The 20,404-nt window shown below is 42.2% G+C and overlaps 1 protein-coding gene across 12 annotated transcripts in view; it reads left to right on the top strand.

Annotated features, from left to right (window-relative positions):
• The window catches only part of BTRC (beta-transducin repeat containing E3 ubiquitin protein ligase), a 184,895-nt gene that overhangs the window by 137,391 nt on the left and 27,100 nt on the right, over positions 1-20,404 (top strand). For all 12 annotated transcript variants that reach the window (XM_060241799.1, XM_060241797.1, XM_060241793.1 and 9 more), the window contains 2 exons: positions 13,198-13,429; positions 19,785-19,971. In XM_060241799.1, coding sequence (XP_060097782.1) covers positions 13,198-13,429; positions 19,785-19,971 — 419 coding nt within the window. The remainder of the gene's footprint in view (positions 1-13,197; positions 13,430-19,784; positions 19,972-20,404) is intronic.

Consider the following 20,404-nt stretch of genomic DNA (forward strand, 5'->3'; position numbering starts at 1 on the left):
CACTCCTAAGATTCTTTGTTCTCAGCCAGTGCTTGGCAGCCCTGACTTTGTACCCATGTAAGCTGTCCTTATACCATAGCATCCTACCTATGGAGCTGGAACTGCTGTTAGTTTCAGTGTAATTCTGCAAGCCTTTCCACTGAGATGCGTCAAACCTCCTGCTGCATAATTGCAAACCACATGTGTGGGGCAGGAGACCTGAGTCTTTGGAAACTGGAGATAGGGTTAATTTCAGCTGGTGTGTATTTTGTATTTCCTTTCTGAAATAAATAGCAATTCAATATTTGCTTTCTTTCATGGTGGTTCACTTTGACTTTCTTTCAGATGATTTACTCCTCAGTTACCCTGGGTTTTTAGATGTTTCAGTGAGCTCACAGTGTGGAAAGGGTGATTCAGCATTGGGTGAGCAGCTTCTTAGATTCATTAGCTAACCCTCCTGGAATGAATTTGAACAAGCTGGGCTGAAAGAGGGAGGTAAACAAATTGGTAGCTTCCAAACTGAGTTTCTGAAAATAAAAGTAAATGGACTGAGTTGTTCAAAGATCTAGCAGTGTTGGTTTTTAGTTTGTCAAGTCAAATGTTAGCAAAAATAAGGTCATCCATTCATTTATCCAAAAAAAAGAAAAGAAAAATAAGAATATACTTTCTGCCTGAACCTTTAAAGGCTGAATTTTTAACCACCCTCTATTATATCTCAACCAAAATACTGGTGGTTGTCAAACTCTGTCACAGTGAACCTTGCTTCCAGAAGTAAAACTTTTCAAGCCTCCTTTTATAGATCTAAACCACAGAGATTGGAGTAGCTTTAAAAAGTTGAAAAAATCTTCCATAATAACATGAGTTATATTATTAAAAGGTGAAGGGACCAGTGTCTCTTGGGTCTCAGTGTGTATTTACTTTATGAATGTTTATCTCACCTTCCTCCAAGAAGCTCAGAGCAGGGCTTTTTTTGAGCGGGGATGAAGTTCTGGCTGGCTTGGCATCAGGGGGTTTGGCCTAATAGGCAAATGAGCTCCTTCTGTGCTTTTTCTAAAAAAAAAAAAAAAAAGCCCTGGCTCAGAGTAGTATATTCTTACCAAGCTTCCACTTTGCAGTTTACCCAGTAAAAATGTCAGAGTTACATTCTATTATTTCTGTTCTGAATTATGAGCTCCTTCTGTGCTTTTTCTACAAAAAAAAAAGCGCCCTGGCTCAGAGTAGTATATGGGGTTCTTCCTCATAGTTTATCCTTACAATGATCCTTCAAGTAGGTCAGGATGTTTCATGGCCAGTATGGGTTTCAGCCCACATCTGTCCATCCTTAGCCCAGTCAACCACTGACTACAGCCAGAGATGTCAAAATTCATTTGTTATGAGGGCCGGATCTGACATGAATGTCACTTTGTTGGGCCGGGCAATGTGTGCCATAAAATGTAATCCCAGGTAGCAAAGATATAAACTTTATAAAGGATAATATTAACAGTATTTTTTTACTCAAAATACAAACAAAAACAATTGATTCCTAGCAGTGAAAGGAATTAATTTACTGGGGAACCCACAAAAGCCTCAATAAATGTATTTAATCATATGCAAGACCAGGTTTTCCCCCACGACTTACCATAAAAGTGACCTTATATTTCCATACATTTTTGTATATGTAGTACTTTTAGGATCTCGGTCATTGTCCTTGCAAGTAAATAAGATAGCTTTTCAGCACATGCCCCCATTCTCCCAGTCTCAGCAGCTGAGCACGGCTACAATCCATATCTCACTTTTATGTTTGCTCTCTTCCCCCGTCCTACCTCTGAGGATCTTGAGGAGGCACACCAGATTCCCCTCCCTCCACTGCACCATCCCCAACAACAACAACCCTGTAAAGTGGGCCAGGCCTCAGGTGACTCAGACAACACTTCAGGAGGAAGGGTTTCTGAACCTGGCTCTCCCAAGATTCCCTTATTACCAGTTCTCATCCCTCCTGCATTTTCCACAGGTCTGGTGTGCTGAGGAAATGGAAAGTCATTTCCAAAACTTACAGAAGGTGCTTTTTGTCCCTCTGTGATCCCTTTTCCCTCATGGGCTGACAATAGGTGGTGGGAAGGGGGGGTTGCTGTCCCCCACCCACCTCAACACTAGTTCTACTTCCTAGCTCCACTTGTTCAGACATCCAGTGGTGATATCAGAACCCCCTTTCCCCTTTGCAGCTCTGTTTGCTTCTGAGGCCAGGAGGTCTTTCCCTTCAGAGTGGCACACACAAGACAGGGCTTTTTTTAAAAGAAAAAGCCCGGCAGGAACTATGTTCTTGTGTGTTCCTGCTCAAAATAAGCCCTGGTCCTATTGCCTTCCAATCCACATGCTGGCCCTCCTCCTCTTCCCTTCTTCTTTTCTGATTCCATCCCTTCCTTAGCAAATGTGAAGCCAGTTGGTGCGGCAGTGGCAGCGCTAGCTGCTCAGCTCCATCTCCCCCCCGCCCCAAAATGTAGTGGCTTTGCTGATCCTCATTGAGCTGCAGTTGCAGGAGGCGAGGGGGGAGGAACCCCATGCCTTCTATTTCTCCCACCTCAGCCTCTTAGCCCCACCTCCTAGCCATTTCCTTTCTATTTCTTGACAGCTTCGGCCACATGCGCACCTCACCCATGTGTACCTGCTCATCCTCCCAAGCAGTCTTCTGCCTTCCCTTCCTCACATCAGTTGATCGTGGGCTGAAGAAGAGTCCTGGACAGGCCAGTTCCATCCCCCAGGCCATATGTTTGAAACCCCTGTAGTACACTATACTGGCTCTGTACGATCATACAAAAATACATTTTTGGTTCCCAACACTAAAGGAAAGGAAAGGTCCCCTGTGCAAGCACCAGTCATTTCTGACTCTGGGGTGATGGTGCTTTCACAATGTTTTCACAGCAGACTTATGGGGTGATTTTGCCATTGCCTTCCCCAGTCATCTATACTTTCCCCCCAACAAGCTGGGTACTCATTTTACTGACCTCAGAAGGGTGGAAGGCTGAGTCAACCTCAAGCTGGCTACCTGAAAACCCAGCTTCTGCCGGGGATCGAACTCAGGTCGTGAGCAGAGCGTAGGACTGCAGTACTGCACCTTTAACACTCTGCGCCACGGGGCTCTTAGCACTAAAAGAAGGCTATGTTAAAATGTTGACATTCCAATTCTGATGGTATTACAAGAGAAAGACTAAGGAAAACAGCCAGTTTCCAGCAACTTCTTATTCTTTAAAAGTCATTTTCCACCCCACCCCACTTTTACGCTAGCAAATCAAAGCCTAAGAATTGAGCAAAATAGCCAGAATCATACATGCACACGTGCATACTCTTGTACTAGTGGAGCAAATCTTTCAACTTACTTTGCTAGTGGGAGGGGGTCAGTTTTACCCAAATTCTCCATCCTTAATGCATTCCTCTTTTGTTTCCAAGGATCCCCTGACTCTCAGCAGGGGAATTTTTGGGTGTACAGCAGGCTACTGGGGAAAGATGAAAGATGATTATTTATTTGTTTGTTTATTGCACTCCATTTTTATACTGCCCATTCCCTGCAAGATCAATTTGAATGAGCTTCTTATACTCACAAATGTTTGGATCCTGTCCATTTATACCAGGGTGGCCAAACTTGTTTAACGTAAGAGTCACATAGAATTAGTGTCAGGTATTTGAGAGCCCCAAGACATGAATGTCAAATAATTGAGAGCCTGAGAAGGAAGGAAGGCCAGCCGCCAAGCAAATAAATAGGGGAGGTGGAAAGAAAGCAACTTGAACTTTATATGCATTCTCCAAGCCGTTGGCTGACTTGGCTTGTAAAAGTGGTTTAAAGGGAGAAATGCCTTCTCCAAACCAGCCAACAAGACAGTGGGGGCTTCAAGAGTCACACAATATGTGTCAAAGAGCCACATGTGACTCCCGAGCCACAATTTGGCCACCCCTGTATAATGGCCAAGTTGCATAGCTTGTGTAGAACACAAAAGCAGCATACCAAGCTCCTGACTATAGAATCCTGGGTGAAAACTATATAGGGAAAGGATTTTGCAAATAAATTTATCCTCCACCAGTTTATTATGGACTGTCATATTGTTCCCTCTTCATAGTCCAGTGCCTGTCACAAAGACAGCAAAATGGTTCCAACGACAGACAAGGCTTGTGCTTATTTGGGGACTCACTTTGATTCAGGAAATACTAGCTTTTAAATTAAAAAAGGCAAAAGGCAAGAAGCCAACACAGAAAGACTGAGCATGCTCATTGCCCTCAAAAGATAGAGGAAACAATCCTGGGGAGGGGGGAATAGAATTGGCCTGCTCAGACCCTTAAGAGCTGCACTGTCCAATATGTTCTCTCTTCCACCACCCCCTCCCAGTACTGCATTGCCCTTCTCTCCCCCCTTTTTTCCGTCCTGTCTGCTTTGGCAGGGTCCCTAGTGCTTTTTATCTTCTCAGCAAAGTTTGAACAGTACACAGAAAGTTAAATGCCTGGAGTCTTTTAAATATAAGTAACATACACCCAGTAATAAGCTGTTGGTTGAAGGTTTTTTGTTCATTTTTTTGTTTCTGTTTTGTTGGGGTTTTTTGCTTCCTGCAAAGAAACATAAACACAGCACTCATTTCTGGCAGGTTTTTACTGTCAGAGTTTCTCCTATTATATTTATCTTACAATTTGCCAGGGGGTGAAGTTATTAAGTTTTAGCAGCAGCCATCGATCAAGTTCACAAGTTAACACGATAAAGGCTCTGTGCCGCTCCGATCCGGGAAAATGATGATCCTCACTCGGTAATTAACTAAATGAGAAAGTTAAATCTTACTTGAGAGCTGGGAGAGATGCAAGAGAGGTGTTTGTCAGTTTCTCAGTGGAAATTAGAAGCAGTTTTTTTGCAATTCCCTAAGCTGCTGCTCTGTCATATTTTACATAAGCACTGGGAAAACGTCTTGTAATTAGTGCTGTCATGGAGGATTTTTTTTTGCTGAAGGATGTTGGAATAATTCATTAGATTATCAAGAAAGGCTTGTGTCCTGAAATGATTAGCACAGTGAAATTTAAACCATTAACGATAACAAGTTTAGAGCTTGCTGCAGTGCAGAGGCACCCAGGGTATGTCTGTGCCTATTTCAATCATTTCTTATAATTAAACATTATGTCCTCTCCCCTCCACTCCCCTTCACATGGGCCCATCCAAAAATCCTGTTAAGGTAGCTCTCTCCAAATCAGCATGTTTACCAGCAAGGAATAGGAGCTACTTTAGATGAGAATTGCAGGAGGGTGTGGGACATTTTTTGTCTTTTTTCAAATTTAGAATGCAGAAGACTTTGTTGTTGTTCAGTCACACAGTTGAGTCCGACTTTGGGACCCCATGGACCAAGTCACGCCAGGCCTATATAAGACTACCAGAGGCTTAATTTGAGCTCAAGGCTAGCATTGGGTGTCGCTGGCTTCCTTATGGGATGTTAAAGATATGTATAGATTGCTGTCTAGTACCGTCAATATGTGAGAACGTTATGAGATGGTGGTTCTGTCTGAACACATGGGTCCCCCATCCTTCTACTGCACTTTCGTATGTTCATAGCCTTGTAGTTACAGCACTGTATAAAAGGCCATAAGAAGTGTGTGCAAAGGTGACCTTAATCTTACTTTATATTTGAAGTGCTCTGATTACAGCACAAGGTGAAAAGAGTGGAGACAAAGGTATGTGCGTCAAGTAGTGCAGAATGGAGACGGTGAGTGGATAATCCATTCTCCTCCCTTCCCCTCCCCATGCAAATTTGGAGTGCGCGCGCTCCAAATTTGGAATATATATGCTAGTACATGACACTCCTTGGTTTCTCTGTCAAGAAATAATTAGCCAGAGTTCTGTGATGGTAAATATCTGTGTTATAGAGTTGATAATGTTTTATTAATTCCTGAAATATAAAATCATTTGGTACTGCTTTATGGGACCAGAGCAGATACTGTAGAGGCATAAGCTGAAACTGAGAATACTCAGATGCATCTAGTTAGACCTGCTGTGAACTATCTATTAATGTAAAGTATAATACTTCCAGGTTAAGAGACAATGTTAGAGAGGAACTGTACCCGGTTATATAATGTGCGGACAGATTCCTCCTGGGAATTAAACTGTTCACAGCTACAGTACAAATCTTAGTGGCCAGTTTAGTGATTTGGTAGTCTGCATAAGCTCCAGCAAATGTGTATTAAATATGTTAAAAACTCATTTTTTAAAAAAATTGTATCAACTTGGAAGACCACTAGAGAAATATAGCACAAAGTTTCTGTGCTCTAAAAAGGCCCCTCCTTCCCTTAATTCAGCTGAGTGTGTACCATACTGGGTCACAGCAAAGATTCTTGCAAAGGTTTATGTGTGTGTGCGTGTGTGGTTTATTCTGAGATTAAAGTTCTTGTCCAGGTACATTTGCTTGTTTACTATACGGGCCAGCCTCCTGTTGAAGTTGTACTTTCCCACTAATAATGGTTTACCTCTTGTTCATATTTTCTGTTGTGCAATTTATCTCTTGGTATGTAGTATGAGTTCATTTAAACATATTGCCTGCAAATAATTTGCATTACAGCTATTCCCATTATGCCTCCTACACTTCCTGTAGATATAACAGGGAAGCATTTGGCATTAACCCTTCCTACTAAATGCTGGTCTACAGCTAAGCTAATGGCCATATCAAGCAAGCCTGCTAGGCATGTGAGCAGTGGACTAGGTCTAAAAATATTGGTTACCAGGAGGCAAAGGGGGCACACCCACAACTATAAGGCTATCAATTTTTAAATAAGAAATAAATGAAATTTTCAAAAAATACGTAAGGTACAACTGAAACTTTTGTGAAATAAATCATAGGCTGTGATTCAGCCTCCCAGTTAACATTCAAGTAAGACAAGATGGAGATGTCTCCACTTGCACTAAAGGTCTGGGGAGAGGAATCCTCTTAAGACATGTCAGTTGCCTCAATATATACAAAACTCACTAAATGTGCTACTGACCTACAAGGCTCCAGAATAAGCAACAGAAAGCCCTCCAGCAGAACATCCACCCAGATTACTATGGTTAAATTGTGTGGAGAGTCCAGCCAGAGGAAGAGTATGGAAGTTATCCTGCTGAGATAAGGAGTGTGATGAGAAGCCCCATGGGTATTTTTCATGGGTCATTTCTCCTGTACTTATCAGGTAGGGGAAAGCAAACATAGACCAAGAGGGAAAAATAGCTCTGGACAAGAGGCTGCCCCACATCCCAGCCTGGCCACACCCCCAGAAAAGAGGGGGGAAATGAGAAGAAGAAAAAGCCAGCCAGCCTTACAGTTTGCATGGCTTGACTGGGCACTTCCCACTGCTCTGCTGAGCTTATGTATGTCCATCAGTATGTTAAACCAGGCTCTGCTAGGCAAGGCACATCTGCTTACAACTTGTCTGAGCTAGGGTGCTGTCTTCTCTGGGCTGGGCACCTGGTTACATGCTGCTTGCTTGGGCCATGTACTGCTTGGCTCCTTCCCCAGCCATCCTTCTCTGGGCTGGATCAGCAGAAGAACTTTAGGCTCCATCTTGAGGTTGGTAGCTCTACTGAAGATGCTCTGTCCCAAGGATAGCAAGGTGCCCTTCATTTACAAATGCAGGGATCACAGCGTGGGGAAGGATAAAGAAAAGGTTTGCTAGAGCAGCTTTTTGTTTCATACCTCTGTGTGTGTGGGGGGGGGGCATTGACACACTTGGAAGCAGCTATAATGGCCAACCTGCCTCTGGGGGCAAGGAAACTTGAAGGCAGAAGGGAAACTATAGAGGAAAGAGAAATACAGAGGTATCCTTGAAAAATGATTTTATTTAAAAATTTTCATTAAAATAGCAATGCAAAGTAAATTTTAGTTGCATTATAGTAATAATATTGGAACTTCTATTGTATTTTCAAGATACTAAAAGGTCATTAACATTTTAAACATATTGTTTAGGGGGGGCCACATGGCCCACTTGCCATTGGGCAAGCTGACACCCTGGTCAGTCCACCACTGCATGTGAGTGGGCTTGTGCACACCCAGTGAAGCATTAAAATATATGTTGCAGTGCCCAGGTGCATTGCAAATAACTGGATTTTAAAAATGACTTGTAATATCAGTGGTAACTTTAATGAAAGAAATAAGATACCAAAGGAACATAGGAAGGTGCTTGATAGCCTATCTACCTAAGTACTGTCTGCTGAGTCTTGGCAACAACACTACAGGGTCTTATTGGGAAAGACCACCCTCCTGTTACTAGAGATCCTATGAAATGGAGATGCCAGATTTTGAGTCTTAAGATCTTCTGTATACAAAGAATGTGCAAAAAGAATTAAGTCCTGACCACATAACTAGACAAGCTACATGCTTTTGTTAACTTTAATCAGTTTATGTTTATGATATGGGGAATGAACAATGGAAAACTTGCAATCAAGTTAGTTGCCTCTTGGTAGTGCTATAAACATAGAGTTGGAATTTTGTGACGTGAAACATGTCCTGTTCTCAAGTACTGGCTAACTTTTAGATTGGATAATCCTTTTTATTTTAGTCTCTATTGTGCCTATAATATGGGTTCCATGTTAACTACTATACCTGAACGATCTTGCAATAGACAGCTCAGCAGAAACATCTTGTGTCCTTCCTAAGATCAATAGACTGCCCTTGTGTTCAGTACTGTTCGATTTATCTCCAGAAGGCCCCACAGAGAGTTGCATTGTAAGTTGAATTCCAATAAACTATGACAACGAGGTACGGGGTTACATGGCTGCTAATAGTCCCAGCAAGGCCTATCTCACTTTAGAAACAGACACAGGGTAAGGTAAATAAATTGAGATTCTTGAAATGCTAATGTGAGATACCTCTTCACTGGCAGTGGATTATGATGATGGGTTCTGAGGCAGATTGATATATCATCATTTCAATGACGTTCCAAACTTTATAGCTAATTTTTTTAATAACTGCACTTGCACATCATGTGTCTAACTGCGCTTGATAGCAGCAGTCTTTAAACATGTGTTCGCCTCCATTTACATGTAAAATAATGTTGGGGGAGGAGAACATGGTTTAAATGACTGCATGGGAGGAACCCCCTTCACTGTTTAACACGAGATGCCCCTTATTGCATAGTTTGTGGAACTGATTATATTGTTGTGAATTGCCTTAGGGGCTTGTATCATATAAACAAACAAACAGTGCTCCTGCCTGTTGGGGGAGGGAGGTTTTACCAGAAAGGCTAGTAATATATCCTTAGTGCCACTTTTCCAACCCAGTTCACCCCCTCCAAACATGTGTACCCTTACTGAGAACCAGTTTGGTGTTGTGGTTAGGAACGCAGACTCTAATCGGCGAGAACCAAGTTTGATTCCCCACTCCTCCACATGCAGCTGCTGGGTGACCTTGGGTCAGCCACAGTTTTCTCAAAGCTCTTTTTGCAAGAGCAGTTATTGAAAGAGCTCTCTCAGCTCCACCTACCTCACAGGACAACTGTTGTGGGGAGGGGAAGGGAACAGAGATTGTAAGATGCTCTGAGACTCTGAAGGGCAGGGTATAAATCCAATCTCCTCCTCCTCCTCCTCCTCACTGCTGTGGTTCTCAAGAGATTCTGATCAACGTCATGTCTAGTTTGACCTTTAGAAACATGTGATAGAGTCATCATTGATTTTTCAGAGATTCAATCAAGTCTCTCGCTGTTATAAGCTTCCTCCTCCATTCCTGTGCAAGACAGACCCAAATGGTTTTTGTCTTTAGCCTGATACTTTCACCAAAATTCTACAGTTTTTTTTTTAAATTATGTTGTGGTGGGTGGGAAGACTGTAGTTTATGGTTTCTTGTAAAGATTAAAGGGCAGGCGGTGAGGTGTGTCCATATAAGGTTAGGTTTTTGGTTTTGGTTTTGCAGTCATAAAGGGTTATACTGCCTAGAAATTACACATCACCTTCCATAAACTAAAGTAGGGAGGGTTGGAATAACTTGCCCAAAGCTATGAAAAGTATAGCATGTAATCAAATGGGGCATTTCCAGTTCCAGACATCTCTTCTAATGGTGCTCTATTCCCTCTCTTCATACATTGTTATGATCTCCATTCGTTCCCTCCATCTCAGTATCAAGCAGTAGAGCATGCTCACTTTGATTGGGTCTCTTTTGAGGTCAAGCAAGAAAAGTGTACATAAAAAGCAGAACAAAGTAAGTGCTGGAACAGTAGAGGATGGGATTTTGTTAACAAGATTCAAAATTTGTTATCCTGAGAGAATCCCTAACTGCACATAAAAGATATTGCTTAGGTTTTCAGTGGCAAATGCATGCTGACTGGTAGTGTTGTTTACCAGGTATTGTCTTTCTTTGTGGAATCACACACTAGAATCAACCACCGTAGTATTTTTTGTATTATTACTTAACCAAGGATGAAAAAAGAGGTGAGCCAAAACCACATGATAATTCCAGGGATTGTATGTGTGGTTTTTTCCCATTTTTGAAATATTCGTTTTCATAACTGCACTAAATTATGTCTAAAGCAAATAAGAAATTTTTAAAAATGGCCCTTGCTCTAGAAAGTCCTTGATCTAAGAGCATCCAGATAGAGTCCTCAGCCTCTAATAATTAGAGCCATTTAAACATTTCAGGAAGTAGACCCTGGAATGCTTCAACTCAACTGGATGAAATGTAGAGAATTCCTGTTTTTTTCTTTTTAAAAAAAATCTGTGCAATAAAGGCCTTCTAAAAACAGATATTTTACAAAATCAAAATAACCCCTTGATGGAAATTACCAAATTTACCAAGTCACACAAGTACCACAGAAGAGTTTCTAAATTTCTAACGTGATTCAATATCTCATTAACCTTTTCAATGTGGAAACAACTCAAATTTAAATGAGTTTTGGGGTTATCATCCCAAAATGGTTGATTAGTACAAAGAGGAAATTAAGGGTAGGAGATGTAGAGATCCTTGTTCGTTTGATAGTAACACTGTTCCTAGTGCAAATTACTGATTCATCATGCTTGTGTTCATGCTTTAAAGGCATATGGTTCTGAGAAAAGAGTAAGTAAAAAGGCAGACACTGGTGGTTTTAAAAACATGCTGAATGAAGACAGCCTGCTGTAAGATTGGCTGTGCAGCAAATGAAATGGGAAATGAAATGAGGTCAGGCTTATAAAATACACCATTTATCAACTATCTAAATCTTAATCCAGCGTTTCATTGGTTTTTCTGTTCTGCAAACAACTGAACTGCTGTGAAGACAGCCACTGAATCCCTCCAGGCCAGTGTTCAATAGAGTCCAACCTTCATGGTTTAATGCCAGACCATCACCAGCAACATTAGTGTATGGAGAAACCAAGCAATTCTATGCTAAGGAACTACATTTTATCATTTCCATAAAGACTGTTGAGGCTTCAGCATACAGAGAACCTGATTTTGTTTATGTCTCTGATTTTCAAACAAAAAAGTTTCTTTTGTAAGTTAAATACTAAAAGACTTCTATCAATGTGTGTTTTACAATACATACTACAAATGATATTACCCACTCTGAGCCTGGGAAAACAGTTTATAAATTTAATAAATAGTAATACATTTTGCATGGTGTAGTATCTAATTGTGTCAGGCTTTGAATCCTGGTAGTATGTGAAGACACACAAATCTGTTTCCGTTTTTAAAATAGGAAATATGTCAAGCCCTTATAATTAAGTAATGACAAAACGAGTAGACCTTCCTTCTTTTTGTATCATCACACATTATAATATTTTAGCAAGTCACATTGTGGACTGTTATTACAGTGTGTGTCAGAATGCTGAATCACATCCTGGTGTCATTGTAAGAAAGTGTATGGTTTTTTCCCAATATCCTCGATGTTTTTTTATACCCCAGGACATATAGGTTTACAAGTTTGGACTCTCTAAATGTATTTCAGTGTTCTCTTTTGTTGAGGGATAAGTTCTCCACTGAAAATGGTAAATGGACTTTTGTTGTGCACATGGAGACATCAGGACCTAAATGATTTGGTTGGGCACGCAATATGACTTCCTATCAGCAAGATACATGCAGCTAAATCAAATTAAATTGCTGCAAAAACTTTTGGACAAGACCCTTCTTGACAGTAGATCAGAGAAGGTCATTGTTTTTGTCAAGGCTTGCCCTACCATAGCCTGCACCTCAGAAAAAGACTAATCAGAAGGAGCTCCCCATGGTCCCTACTGTGCCTAACGCTTCATGCACTGAGAGGCTCTAGAAGAAGACCCCCTGCCTGCTGTCCAACAGCAATTTCCCGTTCAAGTTCCCCTTGAACTAGGAAACCAGAAACCCCTGAGTGGGCCTGCTTACCCTGCATACCTACAGAATCTCCACTAGGAGAAAGCAGGGGGCAAAAGCCAAGGCCTGGTCAGGATGGAAAAGTGCATACTTGGCATTGGGGCTCTCAACACTCCAAAATAACACAAAAGTCCTGGTGGATCATAAAAACTAACAACATTATTTCAATATGAGTTTTTGTGAGTTACAGCTCCCTTTTTCAGATATGTGAAGAGAAAAATCATGCTGAAAATTCTTATCAGGAATGTTACCAAGGAGGGAGAAACCAAACCTCCAGGCTTGATGTGATTTCCACCATGAAGCTACCAAGTGTAAATTTTCAGTTTCAGGAGAATTCACATAAAGCTTTTATGCCTTGGCTCACCCCTGCTTGGTCATCTTTTGCATAAGAATTCCCAGCATGATTTTCTCTTCACATATCTGCCTGAAGAAGTCAGCTGTGACCCATGGAAGCCCATATTGTATTGGCTCACTTTGTGTAGTCCACCTTGAGTCCCAGTGAGGAAGGCTGGCTGACTGTAAATAATGTAAATAAAAATATTTAAATAAGAGTTGTTAATCTTTAAGGTGCCACTGGACTTAATGCTAGGATATTTACCATAGAAGTGGACCTTACATTTATAATGCTTGTGCTATGAATGATGCTGAACAGTGCTGAGAAGTTTGTTCATTTTTTAAATGTCATTTATGGTCTATTAATTTTAGTGGCAGCCAATTGTGGTCCCAAGGCAACAGAAGGAAAGCATTAGAAAGGCAACTGTGTGCTGAAGTGGCTGTTAATGGGGATGGAGGATCTTGATGGCTGTTTAGTCTGTATATTGCTAGTTAAGACGCAGATATATTTGCTTTCTCCATCATTTGGGTATGCAACTTCCAAATACCTCTTCTTACATTACCTTCCAAAGATGTCAAATTCTCTACTCCTTTTTTTTTCTTTCAATAGACAAAACTTGCCAATGGCACTTCAAGCATGATTGTGCCCAAGCAAAGGAAGCTGTCTGCAAGCTATGAAAAGGAGAAGGAGCTGTGTATCAAGTATTTTGAACAGTGGTCAGAGTCCGACCAAGTGGAATTTGTGGAACATCTCATCTCGCAGATGTGTCACTATCAACACGGACACATCAACTCATACCTCAAACCTATGCTACAGAGGGACTTCATCACAGCACTGCCAGGTATTTCAGTGGGACAACAAGAGGAGTGCTAGTTCTGTCTTCCAGGATTTTGACGTCAGTCTGGCTATATCGCAAAAGTCTATGCCGTGTTTTGATGGGTGATTCCTAATCACCCACATTCAAAGGAGGACCAGGGACAGTTACTTAGACATCATCTTGTCCTTTTCTATTCCCATATATAATTGGATCTATTATAGTTTGCTTTGTAAATTCGATATGACTTGTGTTGCAAGATACAGCAGCAGCAGCATACACCAAACTGGTAGACAAAATTGATCATATACAAAATTGTCCTAGAAATTCTTTCTTTCCCAGTGTTAGTCTTACAGGAAGGTGCTTTGTTAGCTGTACTGGCCTGATGCCCCAAGGTGCCCTAGCCAGACTCACTGCCTGGCACCCCCCCCCCCCACAATGCCCCCTCGCGGCTCCGCACCCCACCCCTCAACTCCCCCCTCTCCACCATGCCTCCTCACCCCACATCGATTTCAATGCCTGGACGGGCTGTAGTGCCATGTTCCCAGCTATCCAAAGGTGCCACCCCTGCTGTTCAGGTGATCCGATCGGCGGGTAAAACCGTGCTGCCGCGCTCCTTGTCTGTCAGGATTGGTATCCTGAAAGGGTGGCCCCGCTGCCGCTCACTCCTCTCCCATCCAGGAAGTACGGAGGGGAGGGGAGGAGTCAGCAGCAGCGGGGCCGCCCTTTCAGGATGCCAGTCCTGACAGACACGGAGCGCAGCAGTGCGGTTTTACCCGCCAATCAGATCACCTGATCAGCGGGGGGGGGCTTTGGATAGCCTGGAATGTGGTGCTAGAACCCGTCCCAGCATTGAAATCGAAGTGAGGTGGGGAAGGGAGGGGGGAGGATGCTGGGGAGCAGGCAAACTAGGCGTTTGCCTAAGGGGGAGGGGAGAAGGCCGAATTTGTCACCCCTGCCCTGCCGGCGCCCTAGGCAATTGCCTTGTTTGCCTAGCGGGGGAGCCGGCCCTGTTTTTTAGGAAGGGTGATCTGTAGAAGTGGAAAGCGAAAACTTTTGAGGATTTATCTCTGAAAACTGTTGCAATTTTGTGTAGAAAAAAGGCACCGTGATAAGGTTGCTGTAGGTTTCATAAGTAATCCTCCTCCTATGTTGGATGATAGGATTTAATAGCCTGTTTGCAAGAAACTGTAACTCCTTCTATATAATCTCTTACTGACTAGAGTTCAGTAACGTCCAGCTTTAAATGAGATTTATTTTTTCTACACAAGCTGTTCCATGATCGAATTACATACAAAAAAATCTGATCCCATTTTGTTTTTGTTCCAGCTTCTAAACTGTAGTTTGCAAAAGAACAAGCATGGAATTCCTCAGTCATAAGTGGTTGCTTTCTTGTCAAGTTTTTCAGCAGCTTGACTTACGGTGTTGGTCCTCTCTATCTGTTTGGAGGCTGTTAAAGGATTCATCGATACCACTAAATTTATTATATGAAAGTTTTCCCTCAGTGACCTTGGGACTTTGAATCAGTTGGGTTTCAGTTAACATGCATGCACATTCTAGTAACAGAACTGGGTCTTTTAGATCATGGATTTTAGTAGGGTTTAGAATAGGATCATGAAGTTCCCAATCCTTTATTGCCTATACAACATATTTCTTCAATATTTAGAAGTCACAGGGGGAGGGAACTAAAGCAGAAGTGCTCTTTGGCATCTGGAGATTACTTTTCTTTGCCACAATTGTGATGTACAATGTCGAATAATCATTGCACTGTTATATAGCTTTGCTGTGCCTTCAGATTGATTGGCATAGATAAAATTCGTTGGGTTTTCATCTTCTTCCCTAGGTTTTTTGTTTGTTTGTTTCCTTCAGCTTCAGCACAGTGAAAAATCAGATTTCACAATACCTAATACACTTCATATTTTTAAAAACCTCCTGAGCCCTTCCTTTCAGAGAGACACCCCATTTTTACCTCCACTTTTTTCTCATCTAACTTCCTTTCAGCTTTTGAAGTGCTGCTTTCTTAGCAACTATTTTCAATTGTTAGGCTTCTCCCCATTGTCTTGTATTTTAAGAACAACTGTACCCATATGCTGTAAAGTCAGAGCTATGAGATAAGTCACATTTCTTTTAAGGAAAAAGTTGTGCTTAATGAATTTTTCCAGACACCATGAAAGAAATGAATAACCATGCTTTTACACTGCTTTCATATATGAGAAGCTCATTATGGGGCTCTTTGCTTGTCTGCCATCAGCAGCAGAGACTGGGTACAGGATGTCCTGCATTAACCCTTATAAGAATCATCTGATAGGCTTCATTGTGCATCTGTCTGCTTAAGGGTAGGCATGTGACCTTGATCAGCCCCAAATGCATTTACTGCTTCCTGTACTCCACCTCTGCCACTGACAAATGATGCTTAGTCTTTGGGGCGGCTATAACAAGATCAGGGAAAAGGGCATTTGATCTCTTTGCGGATGTTTGGTAGCTTTTTACTTGAAACCAAGAAAAGTTGCCTGTAATGCTAATCTGCATGCTTGACTCCCAAGTGAAATTGGGCAAAAATGGATTTGATTAAACAGCTGAAGTAGTTTTGCAAATAGATTGGGCAATCATCTGCCCGCTCAAAATACCCAAGGCCAGGTTCACACATGCAACAGAATGACATGATATTGAGGCACCAGAGCTCTCATGTTGTAGAATCCACCACTTCAGAGTACAAACTGTAGATTCCAGTTCTTAATATTCCTTTGTAGAAAACATCCTGCAAATAGAAAAGCAAATCAGCACAGCAAGCAAGGAGATGGAATAGAAACTCCACCCCCCCCCCCACCACATGCTGCACTGGATTTCTGTTTGAAGGAAGTATTTATCATAGGGAATCATTCTAATATACCTCATTTTCCTGCATGTGGAACCAGACCTGTTAGCTCATGTGTACTGGACACCACCACAACCTCTGAATTGTCCACTGTTTTCACTTACAATCTATCTATTCTTTGCTGCAGCACCTCCCTAGTTTGAAAACTAATCTGTTTACCATATTTGTATCCCAGTCTTCCTGTTAAGACGTTCAAGGTGATGTGCATGGCATTCATTTTAATCTCAAAACAAGCTCACAAGGTAGGTTAGACTCAGGATGAACAACTGACCCAGGGATGCTTGGGTAACTTCATGGCTCCATGAGTATTTAATCGTGTCTCCCCATCCCAGTCCAAGTTTTACACTAGTGGCTATATTATATGTCAGACCTGCTGTGACAGACTGCACTTTTAAAAGCTTAGGAGTGCTGTATAAACAGACAAAGGACTGTGAAGGGTTAATTCTTCACAGAGCCAGAGAGTTTTGAGTGTCAGGCTGTTCCAAGAGATCTGATTGGTTAGCATCAGCTGTGCAGAGAAAGTCTTCTGAACTGGATGCTGAGGAGAAATGCAGTCAGATTTCATCCCTAGCTTAGAGGAGTTGAGGACTGACAGTTTCGGAATTCAGCCCTGACTGAGAGTAGTTTAGCAGACAGGAGAACTGGGGAAGTAGGTGAAGACTCCCATTCGGGTTATGGAAAGGGGATAAATCTCCCAGAGAGAGAAGGAAATTCCCTACCCAGTCAAACAGAGTTAGCTCTGAAGAATGAAAAGATCCCTGGTCTGGTGTGGTTAGAAACTGCCTTTAGAGGCCTTAAGAATCAGTTAAAAATTCAAGATAAGTACTGGTGTTTCAAGAGGAGGAGTTTGGGTATTGGAAAATGTGTACCAGCCTTCCAGAAACCAAAAGAGTCAGAGAATACTCAAATATAGTGTACTAGAGTGTTTGGGAAAACACTGGAACAAAAACCCCTCAACATAAAGATTTAAGTCACTGTGAAAAACTTAAGAAACTCTCATTAGCCTGAAACATAAGAACTAAAGTCAGTGCATGTACTGATTTTACCCTAAAACTGTTTACATTGACTTACTTCAGGAATTGTACCCCTGATCTCACCTGACCTTTCTCCTCTGTGTTGAATAAAATGCTTCGTTAATTTTAAATATAAAAACTTCTTGAGTGTATAAGTTAAAGGGAGCTCCTATTCCTCCCCTCAGGTTCTTGGGCTTGCCTCTGAGGAGGGAAGTGGACGGGGGCCATCATACCTGTCCCCGTCTCTAAATCGATCAAAGGCATATTGCCACTTTCCTCTGCCCAATATGCATTCTAGATTACTGAGAATCATCTGTGAAACATGTATAGTATGGTTCAAATTCAAACCTATAAGTGAGAATCAGTATTACTGTTTGGCCTATAACTCAGGTATTGTGTTTTCTTCCATTATTTCCCTGCCTCTGCTTGCTCTCACTTGTTCTGACATTACAGTAAAGCAATTTCCACCTGTAATCTAGACAATTTACGTCTGAATTGCCTGCACTTAAGGCCCCTTGGTTTCCCTGTGGTTAGGTTCAGGGCAGGGTTATATGTTACCGTTTTCGCACACAGCTTACCTCGCAGTCACAATCCTGTTCCCTCCGCAGCGTCTGGTCGGATTTCCCACCATCTCCGCCGGAGTTACAGAATGCCGCGGCCCGGCTGCTGCTAGGACTCCCAAGAAGGGAGCACATCTGGCCGGGGCTCCGGGATCTGCACTGGCTGCCAATAGCTTACCGAGTCCGGTACAAGGTGCTGGTTATTACCTTTAAAGCCCTATATGGCCTAGGACCTGCCTACCTGAAGGATTGTCTCTCCCCACATGTTCCCCAGAGAGTACTGAGATCGGGAACTCAAAACCTCCTAGTTATCCCCGGGCCAAAAGAAGCCCATTTAAAATCTACCAGGGACCGGGCCTTTTCTGTTATGGCCCCTTCCTGGTGGAACCAGCTGCCGGAAGAGGTGAGGGCCCTGCGGGACCTTGCTCAGTTCCGCAGGGCCTGTAAGACAACCCTCTTCCGGCTGGCCTATAACTAGCTGGCACAAGAAACCAAGTGTGGTTTTACTAGATTTCTGCTGTCCTTAATGTTTTAAATGTATTAATTATTTTAACTGTTTATATGCTTAAATCTTATTTATGTGAGATTCTATGTTGTGAGCCGCCCTGCGCCACTTGCTGGGAAGAGCGGGATATAAATCATAAAATAAATAAATAAATAAGTGCAGCAGCTTTTGCATAGCAAACGTAAACTGGGTTTTAGTGGTTTACGTTTGCGACGCAAAAGCCGTGGCACTTCCTGTAACTCCGGCGCAGATGGTGCGAAATCTGACTGGATGCTGCGGAGGGAACAGGATTGTGACTGCAAGGTTAGCTGTGTGCGAAAACGGTATGTGTCTCTACTATGCCATCAGAGTAACTGCATTAATACCACAACTCCAGGTGTGCTTCCAAGACTCTCTGCAACCTTCTGGTGCAAATCTTTTTAATGCATGTATTTTGTAATCTAGGTAAAGCATCCTGCTTCCCTGTTTAACACAGCATCTGCCTGCTTACTTGTCTGTCAAAATGCAGCTGTCAAAAGAGAAATGTCTTCTTAACTACCTCTATCTGACGCATTACGACAGCAGTCAAGTGAAGCTTTATTAGTGAAATCATCTTATTTTGTAGACCTGCTATTCTGAGGCCTCTGCGTGATTAGGCATGAGTGGAAGGTAGTAAGCTTAATGAAGGAACCCATCCAGTTTGAGCAGCCCATGGTGAACCCAGTCAACACATTCCTATCACATATATGTGTATGGGGTATTAACCAGCTTATTGCTGTGGTGCCCTTCTATTTTAGTTGATTGTCACCTTCCTTCCAAACATTTGTGAGACATGCTGGCAAATGTTTGCAATTTGTAGTATTTTGTTGCATGTTTTCTTCTGCCTGACAAAATAAATAACACCAGTAAAACTGGGGGGGGTTTGCTTCCTCTCTCTTTCTGTGTTCAGTCAGCCTCACCACACATCTGTGCATATATACAAATGCCCAAATACTATTTCCAGGTACTACTTCCCTTCAGGCTGCACATTAGGAATATATATGTTTTATGTTCTTCATTGCATCAAAAACCTCCTGTTTTAGAAAAAAAGCTTTTGGAATACAAGAACAGCTGTAGCAGCAGAATGAAAAATGGACCTAATACAGCAGGTTTTGGGGGGCTGCATCACCAAGTAAGAAAGGACTTCTACAGAACATTCCCCTAGTGCTAAAATCTGCAGAAATAGACCAGACCAAATTGTTGAATTTTTCATAAACTTTAATGCTTTGTTGTTTCTTATCCAAAAGAAACTGAGAGTTTCTGAATTTCACAAGAGACTGATTTCTGCCCAGTCATCCCAGCTTCACTAACAAGAACAAGCAATGATGGGGAGGAAGATGTATTCTTAACAGACATGCACTCATGGTGAACACCCCCTGTAATGGCGAGCTGCTTTTACTTTTTCTTTCAGCCCGAGGCCTGGATCACATTGCTGAGAATATCTTATCATACCTGGATGCCAAGTCATTGTGTGCTGTTGAGCTTGTATGTAAGGAGTGGTATCGGGTAACGTCAGATGGCATGTTGTGGAAAAAGCTGATAGAGAGAATGGTTCGGACAGACTCACTGTGGAGGGGTTTGGCAGAACGGAGAGGATGGTAAGAATATCTCATATGCAACTTTTCCTTGCTCTGTAAATTAAATAGGTGCTAATGATGCCTTGTGTCAAATGGACTTGTCTATTAATGGCATAACCATCCGTTCAGCAGATAATATTATTTGAAAGTATGGGAGTAGGGATGCATGCCTGGATATATCTGGTCCAAATATATCCTCCCCCCCAATATCTCAATAATATATTCATGTAGCTGGAATGGTGTTCAGGATTCTTGGGAATACTGATGTCCAGATCCTGTATATTTCTGAAAATATTCAGGAATATCTGGGGCTGGCATTTTAAGGATCCCAAGCCTGTTCCTTCTCCCCCTCCCCCCCCACACCTTTAACAAGTTTCCTAGGCAACAGGGAGGTGGCTCCTGACCAGCACAAGTCTTGGGTGGCTCCCAGCAAAGCTGCAGGTCTAGCTGGCTT

Source organism: Heteronotia binoei, chromosome 6 (genome assembly GCF_032191835.1).
Source record: "Heteronotia binoei isolate CCM8104 ecotype False Entrance Well chromosome 6, APGP_CSIRO_Hbin_v1, whole genome shotgun sequence".
Lineage (NCBI taxonomy): Eukaryota > Metazoa > Chordata > Lepidosauria > Squamata > Gekkonidae > Heteronotia > Heteronotia binoei.